The following is a 14,437-nucleotide window of genomic DNA, read 5'->3' as shown; positions in this document are numbered from 1 at the left end:
GAGGCTGTTTCCTTCAACTCAGAACCGTGACCAAACTGGCCACGAGGGAGCAACCTTATCGTTGATCCAAGGTCCTCCCTCTGTGTTCACAATAACTGAATTATTAATTATTACTATCTATAAATTTTTTCTAAAACACTTCAGTTTTTCTTTTTAGAAATTCTGTATGCTCAAGTTTGTGAATTGTATGTCAAATATCTTTTCACAATTGAAAAATCAATTTCAATGTGTAAGGAGCACAACTTAAACTACTCGTGAGAGATATATGATGATGACTTACTTGAGCTAATATTGATTTTAGATGAATTTTTACACAATGAATGGTTGCTGATAAGTTTTGAAATAAGGTACTTATTTTGCCATGGACAAGCTGGTTGGTTGTTTTGAAATCGTGACAGGTCTTATGTTGCATTAAATTTCAACATATTAAATTGGGTCATGCTTTGAATTAAGCTGCTTGTACATATTGGATGACATTTAATGAATTATTTGGAGCTTGTTAAATGGATCTAATTTATATGCTTCATATGTCGCTATCTGAATGTGAGATTTACATATTTTTTGTACCACCAGGTTTAATATTTTGTACTGCATAGTTTCAGTCAACCCCAGAATGCAAGAAAATACCAAATTGAAGTTGGATCGCTACAATTCTATTTGTTCAAAACAACTTAGTTTCTGTTGCTGTGTCCAATTCTTTTTGATGAGAACATGATTTTGTTGGTCTATATATTGACTCGTTTAGTACTTGCACGAAGTAGCTCTCATGCCCATGGCTAAGACTATTAGATGAATTGAGCTGTTTTAACTTGAGCCAAATTTAAATATACTTTGTGCAAGTGCTGGAAAAAAAAAGGGTGTCCCCGGGCCATAAGGCTCCCCACTTCTCGAGGATAAGGGGAGGGTTGTTACAGTGTACACAGCCTTACCCCTACTTTTTAGCACTTGCGTACACTGTGACGATCCTTCCCTTACCCTCATGAAGCAGGAAGCCTTATGGCCCGGGACACCCCCCTTTTTTTTTTAGCACTTGCATGAAGTATATTTAAATTTGGCTCGAGTTAAAATAGCTCAATTCATCTAATAGTCTTAGCCATGGCCATGAGAACTACTTCAATTTGAATGGAGTTTTGCTTTCTCTTGATTAACTAACAGTAGAAGTTTAAAAATAATATCAAAGCCTATAAATCATATCCCCAGAATCTCCGTTGAGCTAACCTAGATAGAGTTGTTTAGCAACTTTGTTTTTTAAATACTCCAAATTGTTGTTTTTTGGTTTGAGCTTAATTTTGCATATTTTTCCATTGCTTAGTTTGCATTATAAAAATTCTCATCAGAGAAGTTAAATATGTTGAAGAAAGGAAATATGATTTCTTGTAATTGAAAGTAGTACACAAAAGAGTTATCTAGATAAGGTTTTTTGTTGAAATTTCTCAACATGATAATGATGATATACATGATGAAAAAAGCAACATTGAAAAATAATTTATTGGGGGCCAGAGGACTAAAAAATATTTTTTATCATAAAGAGGGAAAAAATTTTCACAAAAATATTTACTGTTTAACCTAAAAAAAAGAGAATATTTTACTATCAACCAAACAATGAGGAAAAATCCAGCCAAGGGATCTATAGTTTTGATATGTAGGAATGGAATGGAATTGAATTTGTCGCTTGGTTTTTGCGTTATCTTTGTTCAAATTTTCATTTCAATCCATTTCGGGAACAGATATGACTTTTTTGTTTCTATACAAAAGCAACCATCCCATTTGGACTACCTAGGTGAGCTTAAAACCAGGTAATAGAACTGAAAAGGTCACTGCTTCTGCTTTTCTATTTTATTTTTTATTTTTTTTGCTTTTGAAACCCAAGATATACTTTTAAAATGTGACCTTAAAAGTAATTTAGTTTTCTTTTCTCTTTTGCTAACTTTTTCATCAAACATAACCTTGAAAAGTTTAAAACCCTAACAGAGCATGCTGTTTTCTAATGTGTAGAACAATCTGACTTCCCTATACAAAATTGAGATTCTTGTATTCTGTAAAGTACCATACATGGAATTTAGTTGCTAATTGTTCCATTTATGATGATCAATTAGGAAAATTGCATTCAAAAGCGACCTTTTGAGCGTGCTCTCCTTGATATATTGGGAGTATAAAATAGAAAACAATAATGGGATCTTCTGTGATCACTCCTGAGGATGTTTTGGAGACATTGATGAATGATGGTACAATAGATGCTATTAGATTGAAGATTATCAATCAGCTTAAAGCTAATGTAAGTAAAGAAATTAATATCCCATTTGCTTTTTTGTTTTTGTTGTTTATCTTATTCTTATTTGCAAATCTCTTTGTGGAATTTATTGTTTTCCCCTCCTATCTTTCATAAAAAAAAGTCCAGTATGGTTACCAAAATTTTACTTTATTATGTTATAAGAAATTGTATGTAGATGCTTTTTGATCTTAGGCAGGCAAAAGCTTTATCTTAGTGAAAACTGAAAGGTGAGGTTATGGACTCCCAAGGTGTACAAAGTCCTATAGATGAAAAAGTAAATAAATAAATGAATAGAATATTTTGAGGGCTCTTCTAAGAACTTTTCTTTTGCTATAAAACAATTATAAAAGTAAAGCAGCACCGGCGGCTGAATATGGCATACCAGCTGGTCATGACCAGCTCAATATTTCAAGAAGAAAATGTGCACTGAAATTGTTCTTTGCATAATTTTTTGTTAAACAAAGAAATATATTAAAGGAAGTGTTAGGATTCCCAAATCAATTGGGATTTCTAATTAATATGATTCCCAAATCAGTTAGGATTCTATTTAATGTAGGATTATTTAATTTTTTTTAGGATTCCCAAATCAATTAAGATTCTATTTAATGTAGGATTATTTAATGTTTGTTAGGATTCCCAAATCAATTAGGATTCGAGGGAATATTTTACAATCCTAATAGGAGTAAGTTTCGCTACCCTATAAAGTTTCTCTACCCTATATATATGTGATCCCTATAGGGCTTTTGGCATTCAAGCAAGCAATAATGCAATAACATAATTTATAGCTTTTGGCTAATTTGGAAGTGGATCCCCTCAACGTGATCAAATCCTACTTCTCTTATTATTTTCCATTTTTAAATTTCCCTAATTTCTCTTCGATAAAACCCAGGGTCTTATCATTTGGTATTAGAGTCGGAGTTCTTGTGAATGCCATTAACCCGCCAACAAAAAAAGCAAGATCTTGGAATTTGTGATCTTCACTCATACGCAATGGCCTCAGAAAATTCAGCAGAGTCCCAGATGGAAGCTAGGCTAAAGGTTGAACTTAGCAATATGTTTAAATCTCAATTTGAAGATATCCAGGCATTGCTCTCTAAACTGCTCAGTACATCTTTTCATGAAGAGAGAGAAGATGATGTCTCTACTTCAGCTAATTGTAGGGAGTAGATGTACATGCGTGAAGGAGGTTACCAAGGAGATCATGATCATGTTCCTTCTTGTATGAGGGTGGAATTTCCTTGCTGGGACAATGATGACCCTACCGTTTGGGTTTCTACAGCTGAAAAATACTTTCGTTTTCACTGCACTCCAGAAATATCTAAAGTTGAGATTGCCTCTATTAGTCTGGACGGTGATGCTATCCAATGGTATGACTGGTTTGAAGCTCATTATGGAATGCCTTCCTGGGCAGAATCTGTTTCTGGATTACTTGTCCTATTTGGGCCGACTGGATATGAGAATATCTATGGAGAGCTTGCTAAAATACGCAAAACTAGCACTGTCTTGGAATACCATACATGATTTGAGCGGCTATCAAATAGGACTAAAGATTGGAATGAAAGCCAACTCGTGGGTACTTTTATTGAAGGTCTCCTGCCTAACATTTGGTTAAGGTCAAAGTGCATTTGCCATGGACTATGATTGCTGCAATTTCCTTTGCACAGTAAGAAGAAGAGAAGTTGGGAGAAGAACGACATCACTGCATCACGACCATTAGCAAGCAGAATGCTAGCAACACTATCACACCACTTGCTCATCACCTCCTTTCAAACGATTGATTCAAGAGGAACTTAAGAAGCGAATGACAAAAGGTTTGTGATGGCATTGTGATGAGAAGTGGCATAGAGGGCACCATTGCAAAAAAGGACAACTCTTGATGATTGAACTAGTAGAGGAGCCATAAGACGTTGAGGATGACCCCCCTATTCAGACCAGGAAGGTATGAAATTTGATGTTAATGATGAATCTATCACTTCTTCATTTCGTGCTTTAGCTGGTTATGCTAATCCTGAAACCATAAAAATTAGTGGCTTCCTAAAATGCCAACCTGTTACTATCTTAATTGATATGGGTAGCACTAATAATTTCATGGATGCTAAAATTGCTAAATTACTAGCCTATCCTGTGGAGCAATGTGAAAAGTTTGATGTGAGGGTTGCAGATGGAAGGACCTTGACATGTCAAAGCAAGCGTCCGAAGGTTAAACATACTATGCAAAATCATGGGTTATATGTTGAATTATTTTTGCTGCCGCTAGAAAACTATGAAGTAATTTTGGGTATTGAATGGTTAAGGACTTTAGGTGATGTAGCTTGGAATTTCTCTAAACTGGTTATGAAGTTTACCATGAATGGTCGGAGAGTGTCTCTTAAAGGCAAACGTTGTGCTAATGTCGCTACAATTTCAAGCCATCGTATGGAGATGCTCCTTAAAAAGGAGCGACATGTCTGCCTAGTGCAACTTCAAGCATAATAGGAGTTAAAACATCAATCTGGGCTGGATGAAGGGCTAGAATCTCTTATTTTAGAATTTTCTAACCTATTTTCTGAGCCACATGGATTGCCACCTTAGCGAACACATGGTCATCGTATTCCTCTATTGCTAGATGAGTTGGGAGGTGCCCAACAGTTCACCAAACTTGACTTAAGATTAGACTATCATTAGATTCGGGTACACGAGGATGACATTTAGAAGACTGTATTTAGAACTCATGATGGCCTTATGAGTTCTTGGTTATGCCTTTTGGGTTAATCAATGCGCCTTCGACCTTTGACCTTCCAAAGTCTCATGAATGACATTTTCTGACCTTACCTACACTGACCTATTCCACAAACAATAAAAATGCTATGAGGATTTTTGGCGTGACTGGTTACTGCTGCGAGTTTGTCAAGGATTATGGAACGATTAGCGCTTCGCTGACTGCTCTACTGAAAAAGGATGCATTTGTCAAATGGAGTAAGGAAGCTGAACAAGCCTTTGTCAAGTTTAAGCAAGCAATGTCCACCACACTAGTTCTCACCTTGCTAAATTTCAACGAGGTGTTTATCGATTCTGATGCATCAGGAGATGACATTGGTGCACTTTTAATGCAAGATAGATGCCCCTTTGCTTTTACCAATAAGGATTTTTCTCCATCCCACATTGGCATGACTGACAAAGAGATGCTAGTCATTGTGCATGCAACTACAAAGTGGAGAGATTCTTGGAGTTCATTGATGCTCAACCTTGAGGACAAGGTTGATTGCCTGATTTGAAGGAGGTGGGAATGTTGGATTCCCAAATCAATTAGGATTCTATTTAAGTAGCATTATTTAATGTTTATTATGATTCCCAAATCAAGTAGGATTCTGTTTAATGTAGGATTATTTAATGTTTGTTAGGATTCCCAAATCAATTAGGATTCGAGGGGATATTTTAGAGTCCTAATAGGAGTAAGTTTCTCTACCCTATATACTTGCGACTCCTACGGGGCTTTTGGTATTCAAGCAAGCAATGAAGCAATAACATAATTCATAGCCTTTGTCTAATTTGGAGGTAGATCCCCTCGAAGTGATCAAACCCTATTTCTCTCTTATTATTTTTCCATTCTTTAAATTCCCCTAATTTCTCTATGATAAAACCCTAGGGTGTTATCAGGAAGAAAGGAGTACAACAAAGAAAAGGAAGAAAAAACCAGGCAGAACAAGATATACTTCTATTACAAAAGGAAAACAACTAAAAAATGAAAGTAAATGCAGGAAAATTCTACTAAAATAAGGCCAACCAATCCCGTTGCAGTCTTCAAAAGAAACATGACAAAAGAATTCATTTGTCCTGCACTAAATGGATGTAGGAAAGACCACTCTGCTCCAAAGCATACTAATGGAAGTGGAAGCTTCTTTAAAGATTCTAGCATTTCTTTCCAACCAAATGCACTAAATAATAGCTGCAACTGTACAGCTTCACAAAGATTTCCTCCCTTTCCTCTCACCAAACCCCTAAACATAATAGTACAAAAACTCTCTAAAGAAGCAGGTCACAACCAATAGTCACCGTAAATTTCCAACAAGTTTATTCCGTGGAACCTAAGAGAAGGGATACTGTAAAAACAAGTGAGAACAGTTTTCTCCACTCCTAAAACAAAGGACACAAGCTTCGGGAGATGGGTTTCTTTTTGTTATTAGCATCACCTAACACAATTTGAGAAAGACAACCCATGAAGTTGCAAAACCCAACAACCACAATACTGAACATTCATTGGACTGTGACATGATTTCTGCTATCAATTTTTTTCCCCTTGGACACACCTATTTTCTTCTAATTAATTGATCCATTGACGACACTTGTGACTTGCTACTGTCCTCACCCCCTCCCCCCAAATACCCACCCCCGCTTCCCCACAAAAAGACACTTTGGATAGGGTAACATACAGTACTCTGCCTTGAGCAGGAAGGCTGCATTTGACTGCAACACGAAAGATCTATCAAATAATGTTTTTTTTTTTTTTCCCAACAATTTTCCTAAAAGTGTCTTACTATACTCATCTAGAGCCTCATACCTTCAATAACATCTTCAACCATTTCATGTGGCTTTCCATACAACGGCATAATGCACAGGGATCGTTATGAAAAAGTACTTTTCTTTAGAAGTTCTGAATTTATAAGGTGATGATAATAAGTGCTAGATTGAAAAAGTGTTGAATATCGCAAGTGTTGTTTGGTTGTGTCAAACAATTAAGTGCCGTGCATGAACTCATTCTAAAATCCAAGGAAATCAAGACTTAATGTGGAATAATATGGAGGTTATGGCTTCTGGTATGAGAGTTGAACCTTCTTGGGTCCAAGTTGTTTCAAGGGGAATGAGGAAAATAATAGGAAACAAGACAGAGGGGTCATGCGCTGTAAGTAAAAAATTACAACATCCAGTATTATGATGACTCTCAAGGGCATACCAGGTGATCAAAACAAAGATAGAGTGGCTTTTCTTTCCTTGTATTGCCTGGAAAACAAGGACTTGTGATTAAACATTTGCAAAAAAATAGGAGTCACCGATGATCAGAATGGTCCCTCCGAATTCATTGCTCTTAATTTTTCTCAGCAAGAGGAAGGGGAGAATTTGAAAACAGAGGATCCTAATTGAGGCAATCAGGGTATACAAGACAATGAGGGTATTCGAGGTCTAGGTGAAGCTTTGTTTTTTAAGGAACCTAGCCAAGAATGTTTTGTTCCCTATCATCTCTTCAAAAATTCCAAATTTAGTTTTTGATCCTATATTAGATACAACATTTTGCAACACTGGGATTGAACTTCTCGGGACTCCAATGATTAGTGTAGCTAATCCAAAAGGTATTCTTCCCAATCCAAAGCAATCCATTTCTATATATAATACACTTCCGTGCCAAAAGAGTTTCATTAAAAGTGGGGGTTTGCAAACAGTTGGCCTTCTAGGAGATGATACGGACAACCCCACTATGTGGGCATTGGGGATATTGAGCCAATAGACTCGTATACTTGTTCAAATGTGACTAGTGGGATATTAGCAATAAAAAGAGTGGGGTAAAAACATAAACCTACTTTATTAGTGTCAATTTTAGTAGGACATGGTATGAAGATGACCCTATGTGGGTATTGGGTCTTCCACTTGTTGGTAATCCTAACTATACCTCATTTTGGTGCCCTGTGGTGGAGAGTGGCAAATAGATTTTGGGAAGGGTGGTGGTGGTGGTGGAAGAGGGCTTACTTATCATTAGGAGTAGGGCTATTAAAAAATATTTGAAAATTGAACCGTCCATACCGAACCTAAAATTTGGTTAACTGATTTGTTTGGTCCAAATTTGGTTCTTTTTTTTTTTGGTGGTTTTCAGTTATTGGTTTGGTTTTGAGTTTTAACGTTTATGAGCCGATGATTACCTGAACTGAACCGATATATATTTATTTATAATATATAATATATTGTAAATTATGTTATATAAAATTTTATATATATATAAGGTCTTAAAATTAAATAGATTCTTACATATGACTTTTTTTTAATGGTAAGTGTACACAAATAGAGTGTCCAGACCAAGTCAAAACCCAAAACATAAAATCTAATCCCAAATCCTAATGCTTCTCATTTGAACCTCTTCGCCACCCTGCTCTTCACCATCTTCTGCTCCCTTCTCTCCACCCCATTTGCTCTTTACCCTTCTTCCCTTCCTCCTCTCTGCCCCATTTGCTCTTTGCCCTCCTCACCTCCCTCCTCTCCACACCTCTGCTGTCCTCCTCTCTTCTCCCAAACAGAGCTAAAGGAAAATCGTAGATGATCACATCATGAGGTGATGCACAACTGTGAGCAAGCCTTGATGTTGGATGTGATACGAGGATCTGCAGGTGAGATGAGTTGTACATATGGTTCGAAATCGCAGCCGTGGGTAACGTCGCGTAGCGTTCGCGAGTGTTGCGGGACGTGGGAGATGCGGGTGTTACGTAACGGGAAGTGGGCGTAATGGTCGTGAATTTTTTTCATGCATGCACAATCATGCCAAAATTGAAAAATAAGCATGAAATCTATTAATGCATGATTTTTAATGAATTTTGATGGCTTTTATTCAACCTACAAGTGCTTTTTAATAGATAATATAATTTTTATATTAATTTTAGTGCGCTGTATACAAAAAATGGCATATTTTTTTTATAGTTTGCATTACTTTAATGGGTAAAAAGATGTAGAAATGTAATTAAAATGAATAATCAATTAATTAAAGACATAAAGTTACTAAAAATGAGTCAATACTTAATATACGAATGCATGAATTTGAAAAATGATTGGTATCAAATATCAATAGTTGAATACATGAATACAATTTTACAAATTTATAACATAGCGCATGTCACCACCAAAATGAATGATGTGGAGAGTCTTCATAATTTGCATCTCTATCTTGAGATTGGGATTGAGAGTTTTCTCTCCACCCTTGTGGAAATACATAACTGAAGAACCCATGTTTACGTTATTTTGTGGTTGCTCCTGAAAATGTACTAGTGGTGAAGAAAATCCAACTGATATAGGAGGTGCATAATCTCCTCCTTGACCATATTCTGAATAATATCCATAAGTTGGGGCTGGAACTGGCTTTGGGTAGTGTGTAGAAGAAGACTCACTAGATCTTGAGATTCCTCCTCCACTAGGATAAAAACGTTAGTCACGAGATGCATAATGTGGATATGCTAGATGAGATCCATATGATTGTGATGATGAACTATCTAAACCAAAGTTGCCAAAACTACGAATCACACCATATGAATCTCAGCAGAATCACTAGGATCATCACTAGCACTCCTTCTCTTGGGTTGTGAAGATTGGTTCCTTGGAGGAATACCCAAGTTATAATTTTCAAGTATATCATATAGTCCATAACGATTAGAAGGTTATATATCCCTTACAAATGATGTTCCTATGTCATATCCATAATCATATTCTACATCGCCGCCGCCACCACCACCACCACCACCACCACCCCCCCAACCCTAGCTCCAACATCACTACCACCATCATCATCACTTGGTGGGCTCAAACCAAGATTGTCATCACTTTGTGTACGTTCAGGGCTTGAACTTGAATCATCATGCACGTTTATTGGTGGTTGATCACTTCCTTTTGTAGTACCACCAACTTCATTTAACCAATTTGGATTGTCCTGACCGTCGAGTAGTGGTGTTTCTCTCTCCTCTAACTGTTGACTCAAAGGATCTTCTTTGAAAATGTAGTCCAAATTGATAGGATTGAAACCATCTTCAATTTCCTGTTGGCTTCTTCTCATTGTACGTCTTAACTTTAGCCTCATGTTGTAATGTACGAAAACAAGTTTTTGTAGTCTCATATACTTTAATCTATTTCTTGTTTTCGTATGGATGAGGTTAAAGGTGCTCCAATTATCTTCCCATATAACTTTCTCATAATAACATGTCTATTACTCTTCACCGCAGTACCAAAATGCCATCCAAATCCTCACTAGGTAAGTTCTCATTTCCTCTCTCACGTGGCATCTTGATAGACTTGATTTGATGATCTCTACACAAAACATAGAGAAAATACAAAGTTACAACCTTTATAAAAAAAAGGACAGGTATAATATAATTAGTAATTTAGTAAATATTAAATAGTAAGTACTAAATAGTCCTAATTTTAAATACTTATTACGTAAAAATAAAATATAATATTTGATTAAAAATAATAAGTAACTACTAAATAGTCCTTCTAATTTTTTATTGTATTAAATTACTTTTTTTTTTAATTTAATTTAACATACATAATACAAGTTTACAATTACAACAAAATATAATTTTTTTAAAAGAAAAATATAATGAAAAGTTTAAGTGGCTAGTGGGTGTTGACTGATTGACTCTTAAAACTTATCTCATACCTTGGAGAGTGGAGAAGTTGAGTCTTGAGAGTGGAGTGCTGAGCAGAGAGTCTAAGACCGAGAGAGGAGCCTCGAAGGAGTTAAAGCACGAAAGGCCGATGACTCAAAGCTCTGAAGCTGAAATCGAAGGGTTGGCCGGTGGTGAGTGGCGACGACTGGCAGAGGGAGCTGCTGAAAGGCTATCGGCGACTCGTAGAGGCGGCGGAGCTACTGCTGGGCTGTTGCTGGTGACTCGCAAAGCTACTGCAAGTATGTAACTCCTGCAAGGCTGCGAACGCGACTGCTTGAGGGCATAGATGAGTAGATCTGATCTCACTCTTAGGCTTCGAAGAAGTGAAGCCTTCTTATTTAGCTTCATCCAACAAAAGTTCAAGGTAAGATTTTTATATTCCTCATTGAATGTTAGATTGAATGGCAGATGGGTGGTTGGGAGAGGGGGAAAGCAGCGGAAAGCCTGGCTTTAGGGATTCAGGAATACTGGCAAGCTGTCGGCCAGTGTAACGGACCGTTACGAAGTGTAACATTGGGTAACGACCGTTACGGCTGTAAATTTTTTCTTCTCCGCAATATCAGCCTATATCGGTTTTGGAGCCTTCAATTTTAGTTATGTAACGACCATTATTTAAAACCATGATCGTACGCCTCCTTGCTCTCAGTGTGCGGGCGTACAACACCTCCCTTTGGTTTTCTTTCTTTCTTTCTCTCTCTCTCTCTCTTCTCTTCCCCAGGATAGCGAAATCTTCATTGAATGCCGAGTTTTAGATGGGTATAGGACATCAGAGCAAAGCGGTTTGAAAGAATACAATCAACTTTTTTCGGAGGGAAAAGGATTATGGAGAAGCTTTGCGAGAAGAAGATATTTGATTCGTTCAAAAAAAGTTTGTGAGAATAAGATCAAGGGCTGTAATGTAACTTCTATATTTTAATTTTATAATTTTTGTAAAAATATATTTTGTTATAATTAGTTCATATTGGATAACCAAACCGAACTGTTGGATAATCGATAGTTCAATTAACCAATTGGTTCAGTTTGATTTTGGTTTGAAAATTAATGAACTGAAAGTATCAGTCAGTTCAGCAATTACAGGTTCGGTTTGGATAAGTGAATTGTGAACACCCCTAATTAGGAGGTCACATTACTTTTATTAATGCTCTTCGTTCTAATATACCTATATATTTTCTTTCCCTTTTCAAAGTCCCTGTTGCGGTGGCAGAGGCCTCGCAGAGGATTATGAGGGAGTTTTTATGTTCAGGAGTTGGGGAAGGCAAGAGAGATCATCTAGTTAGTTGTGATAGGATTAGAAGACCTAAGTTTGAAGGGGGTTTCAGTCTTTGGAAGTGGCATCTATAAACATATCACTAGTTGGAAAATGGCATTGGAGGTTTCCCTTGGAGGTTGACTTCCTTTGGCACATGGTAATTAGAGGTAAATAGGTCTGCACTGGAATGGCTGGGATACTAGAGGAACTGGCCGCGCATCTCATGTAAGCCCTTTGAAACTCATTTCCCGTATGGCCCATTTATTCTACCCTTTCACTTGTTTCCAAGCTGGTAATGGAAATAGCATACATTTTTGGGAAGATACATGGGTGGGTGAGGTTCTGTTGGAGTCTTTAGTTCCCCATCTCTTAAGTTTGTCTAGGTTACATATTTTTTTGATTATTGATTTCTACACTTTGGAAGGGGGATCTTGCTCTTGGGTTTTCATTTTCGAGTCCTTAATGAGAGGGATTGATGATTTAACCATTTTTTTGGGAGTGTTGGATTTTTTTTCCTCCCACTGTGAGAGATGACTTAAGGACTTGGGTAGGGGATTCCTTTGGTTCTTTTTCCACCAAATCTTCTCTCTCAGCTTATGAAATTTTCTAGTACTTGCACTTTCCCTCTGAATAACCTCATCTTGAATGCTAAGGTTCCTTCCAAAATTCAGGGCTTTCATGTGGACCTTGGTCCTTTATCGGCTTAATGCCAATGGTTTGCGGTATATGTGGAGGCTTCACAAAGCTATAAGTTTGGATATTTGTTTAATGTGCTATGATTCTAATGAAACTATCAACTATTTGTTTCTTCATTGCTAGTTGTATAAAGAGATTTGGCTAGATTGTTTTTAGTTTTTGGTTAGGATGTGGTTTTCCCACGTACAGTTGAAGCCTTCTTAAAAGTGCGTTATAGAGGCTATGGGAGAAGGAAGGGATGGCTCTATGGAGATGTGCTATATTTGCCATTCTTTTGACTCTTTAGACAGAACGGAATGCAAGGATTTTTAATGCAAAGTGATCGCACTTTGTATCCGACGGGACAGCGTGGTTTCCCTTGCATCTTTTTGGCCTCATTCTTTTGGTTCTTTCCAAGGATACTTTTGCCAGACCTTTCAGAGGAATTAGAGGGGAGCATTACTGTAATTTCTTTTGTTTCTTTGGTTTTTTAGGAGGATCTCTCATCCTCCATCCCTTGTAAATTCTTGTCATTCTTGTTTATGAGTTTCTTTTTCTATTAAAAAAATTAAGTGCTAATTATGAGTGCTGATAAAATAAGTGGTGTTTGGTTTTGGTTTTGTGTTTTTGCTATATTGTGGACTCTTTGGCTTGAAGGGATCACCAGGATATTCAGAGATCAAAAGACTCCTATGCCTTTGATTTGGGAGAAAGCTTTTATTTTTGCTGCATTTTGGGTTTATTCTTTTGGGGTTTTTTAGGGGTATTCTTTTGTCCAACATCCAGAGGGATTGAAAGGCAGCATTGATGTAAATAATTTGTTTTCTTTTTTCTTTTTGTTTTTGCTGCGAAGGAGGATGGGTGTCCTCTTTTTCTTGTAATTTTTTCTTTATTACATTAATGAAGTTTCTGTTATCTAAAAATTAGTGGTGTTTGGATACTCACATGTTATTTGAATTTATATTATTATCTTATGAATAATGTTGTTCAACATATAATTAATATATTATAATAAATAACAAAGTAATATATGATTACTGAATTATGTGAATAATAATATTATTAAATAGAAGTATAGAACGATCCTTTAAATAATATTTTCTTATAAGTATTTTTAATTAACATTATTAATATTTTCAAATTAACATAAAGAGCAACAAAGAAATCCAGTTGCTAGTAGACCCAATTCTCTCTCTCTCTCTCTCAATTGACAATGCCTTACGGCTCTGTCATTTCCTTTGATCATCTATCTCCTTCTCTGGTTTAGACTCCTGAACCTGATGAAATCTGTGTAGTTCCATCATCACCTATTTCTTATCCATGCCATCTTCCAACAGTTCTCTTTATTTTCGATCCTTCATCATCATTTTTTGAGCCTCTTTTTTTCTCATCCATTGCTAATTGTTATTTTGTGAGCTCTTGACCATTATTCATTATATTCTTAAACTTTTCCTTAATTGTTCTGAGCTTTTAAAATCTTTTTCCTTCTTTTTAATTTATGGAAAGCTGAAGTTGAGATCCTCATGGTTTCTCACAATTCTTTCAAAGTGGAAAGGAAAGTTTTTAATTTGTTTTAGGTCAGAGAATGGTGGTGTTTGTATATTTGAGTTCGCGTCTAGCCAATTGTCCTTTTTGGTGCTGAAATATAATGACTTTCATTGTTTCTCCACTCAGAATAAGGATTTTTGGTTGAGGCTTTGTGGGTTGGATTTGAATTCTGGTGGTTTATTGCTCAGAATAGAAGGAGGTTTTCTTCATCTAAGGTTGCTTTGGAATATGTGGAGAAGATTTTGTGTTTGGAAAGGTACAGAGAAGGAGGTTCTGCTAATTCTCTTTATTCTGGAGGCT

General features: G+C 36.4%; 1 protein-coding gene across 1 annotated transcript in view; it reads left to right on the top strand.

Moving 5' to 3' along the window:
- The window catches only part of LOC131152187 (uncharacterized), a 36,512-nt gene that overhangs the window by 12,933 nt on the left and 9,142 nt on the right, over positions 1–14,437 (top strand). Inside the window, exon 2 of the mRNA XM_058103903.1 lies at positions 2,097–2,275. Within this exon, the coding sequence (XP_057959886.1) occupies positions 2,171–2,275 (105 nt within the window). The 5' untranslated portion in view covers positions 2,097–2,170. The remainder of the gene's footprint in view (positions 1–2,096; positions 2,276–14,437) is intronic.

The sequence above is a fragment of the Malania oleifera genome, chromosome 3 (genome assembly GCF_029873635.1).
Source record: "Malania oleifera isolate guangnan ecotype guangnan chromosome 3, ASM2987363v1, whole genome shotgun sequence".
NCBI lineage: Eukaryota > Viridiplantae > Streptophyta > Magnoliopsida > Santalales > Ximeniaceae > Malania > Malania oleifera.
The sequence above is the reverse complement of the archived record's forward strand: the minus strand, read 5'-3'. Positions and strand labels throughout refer to the sequence as shown.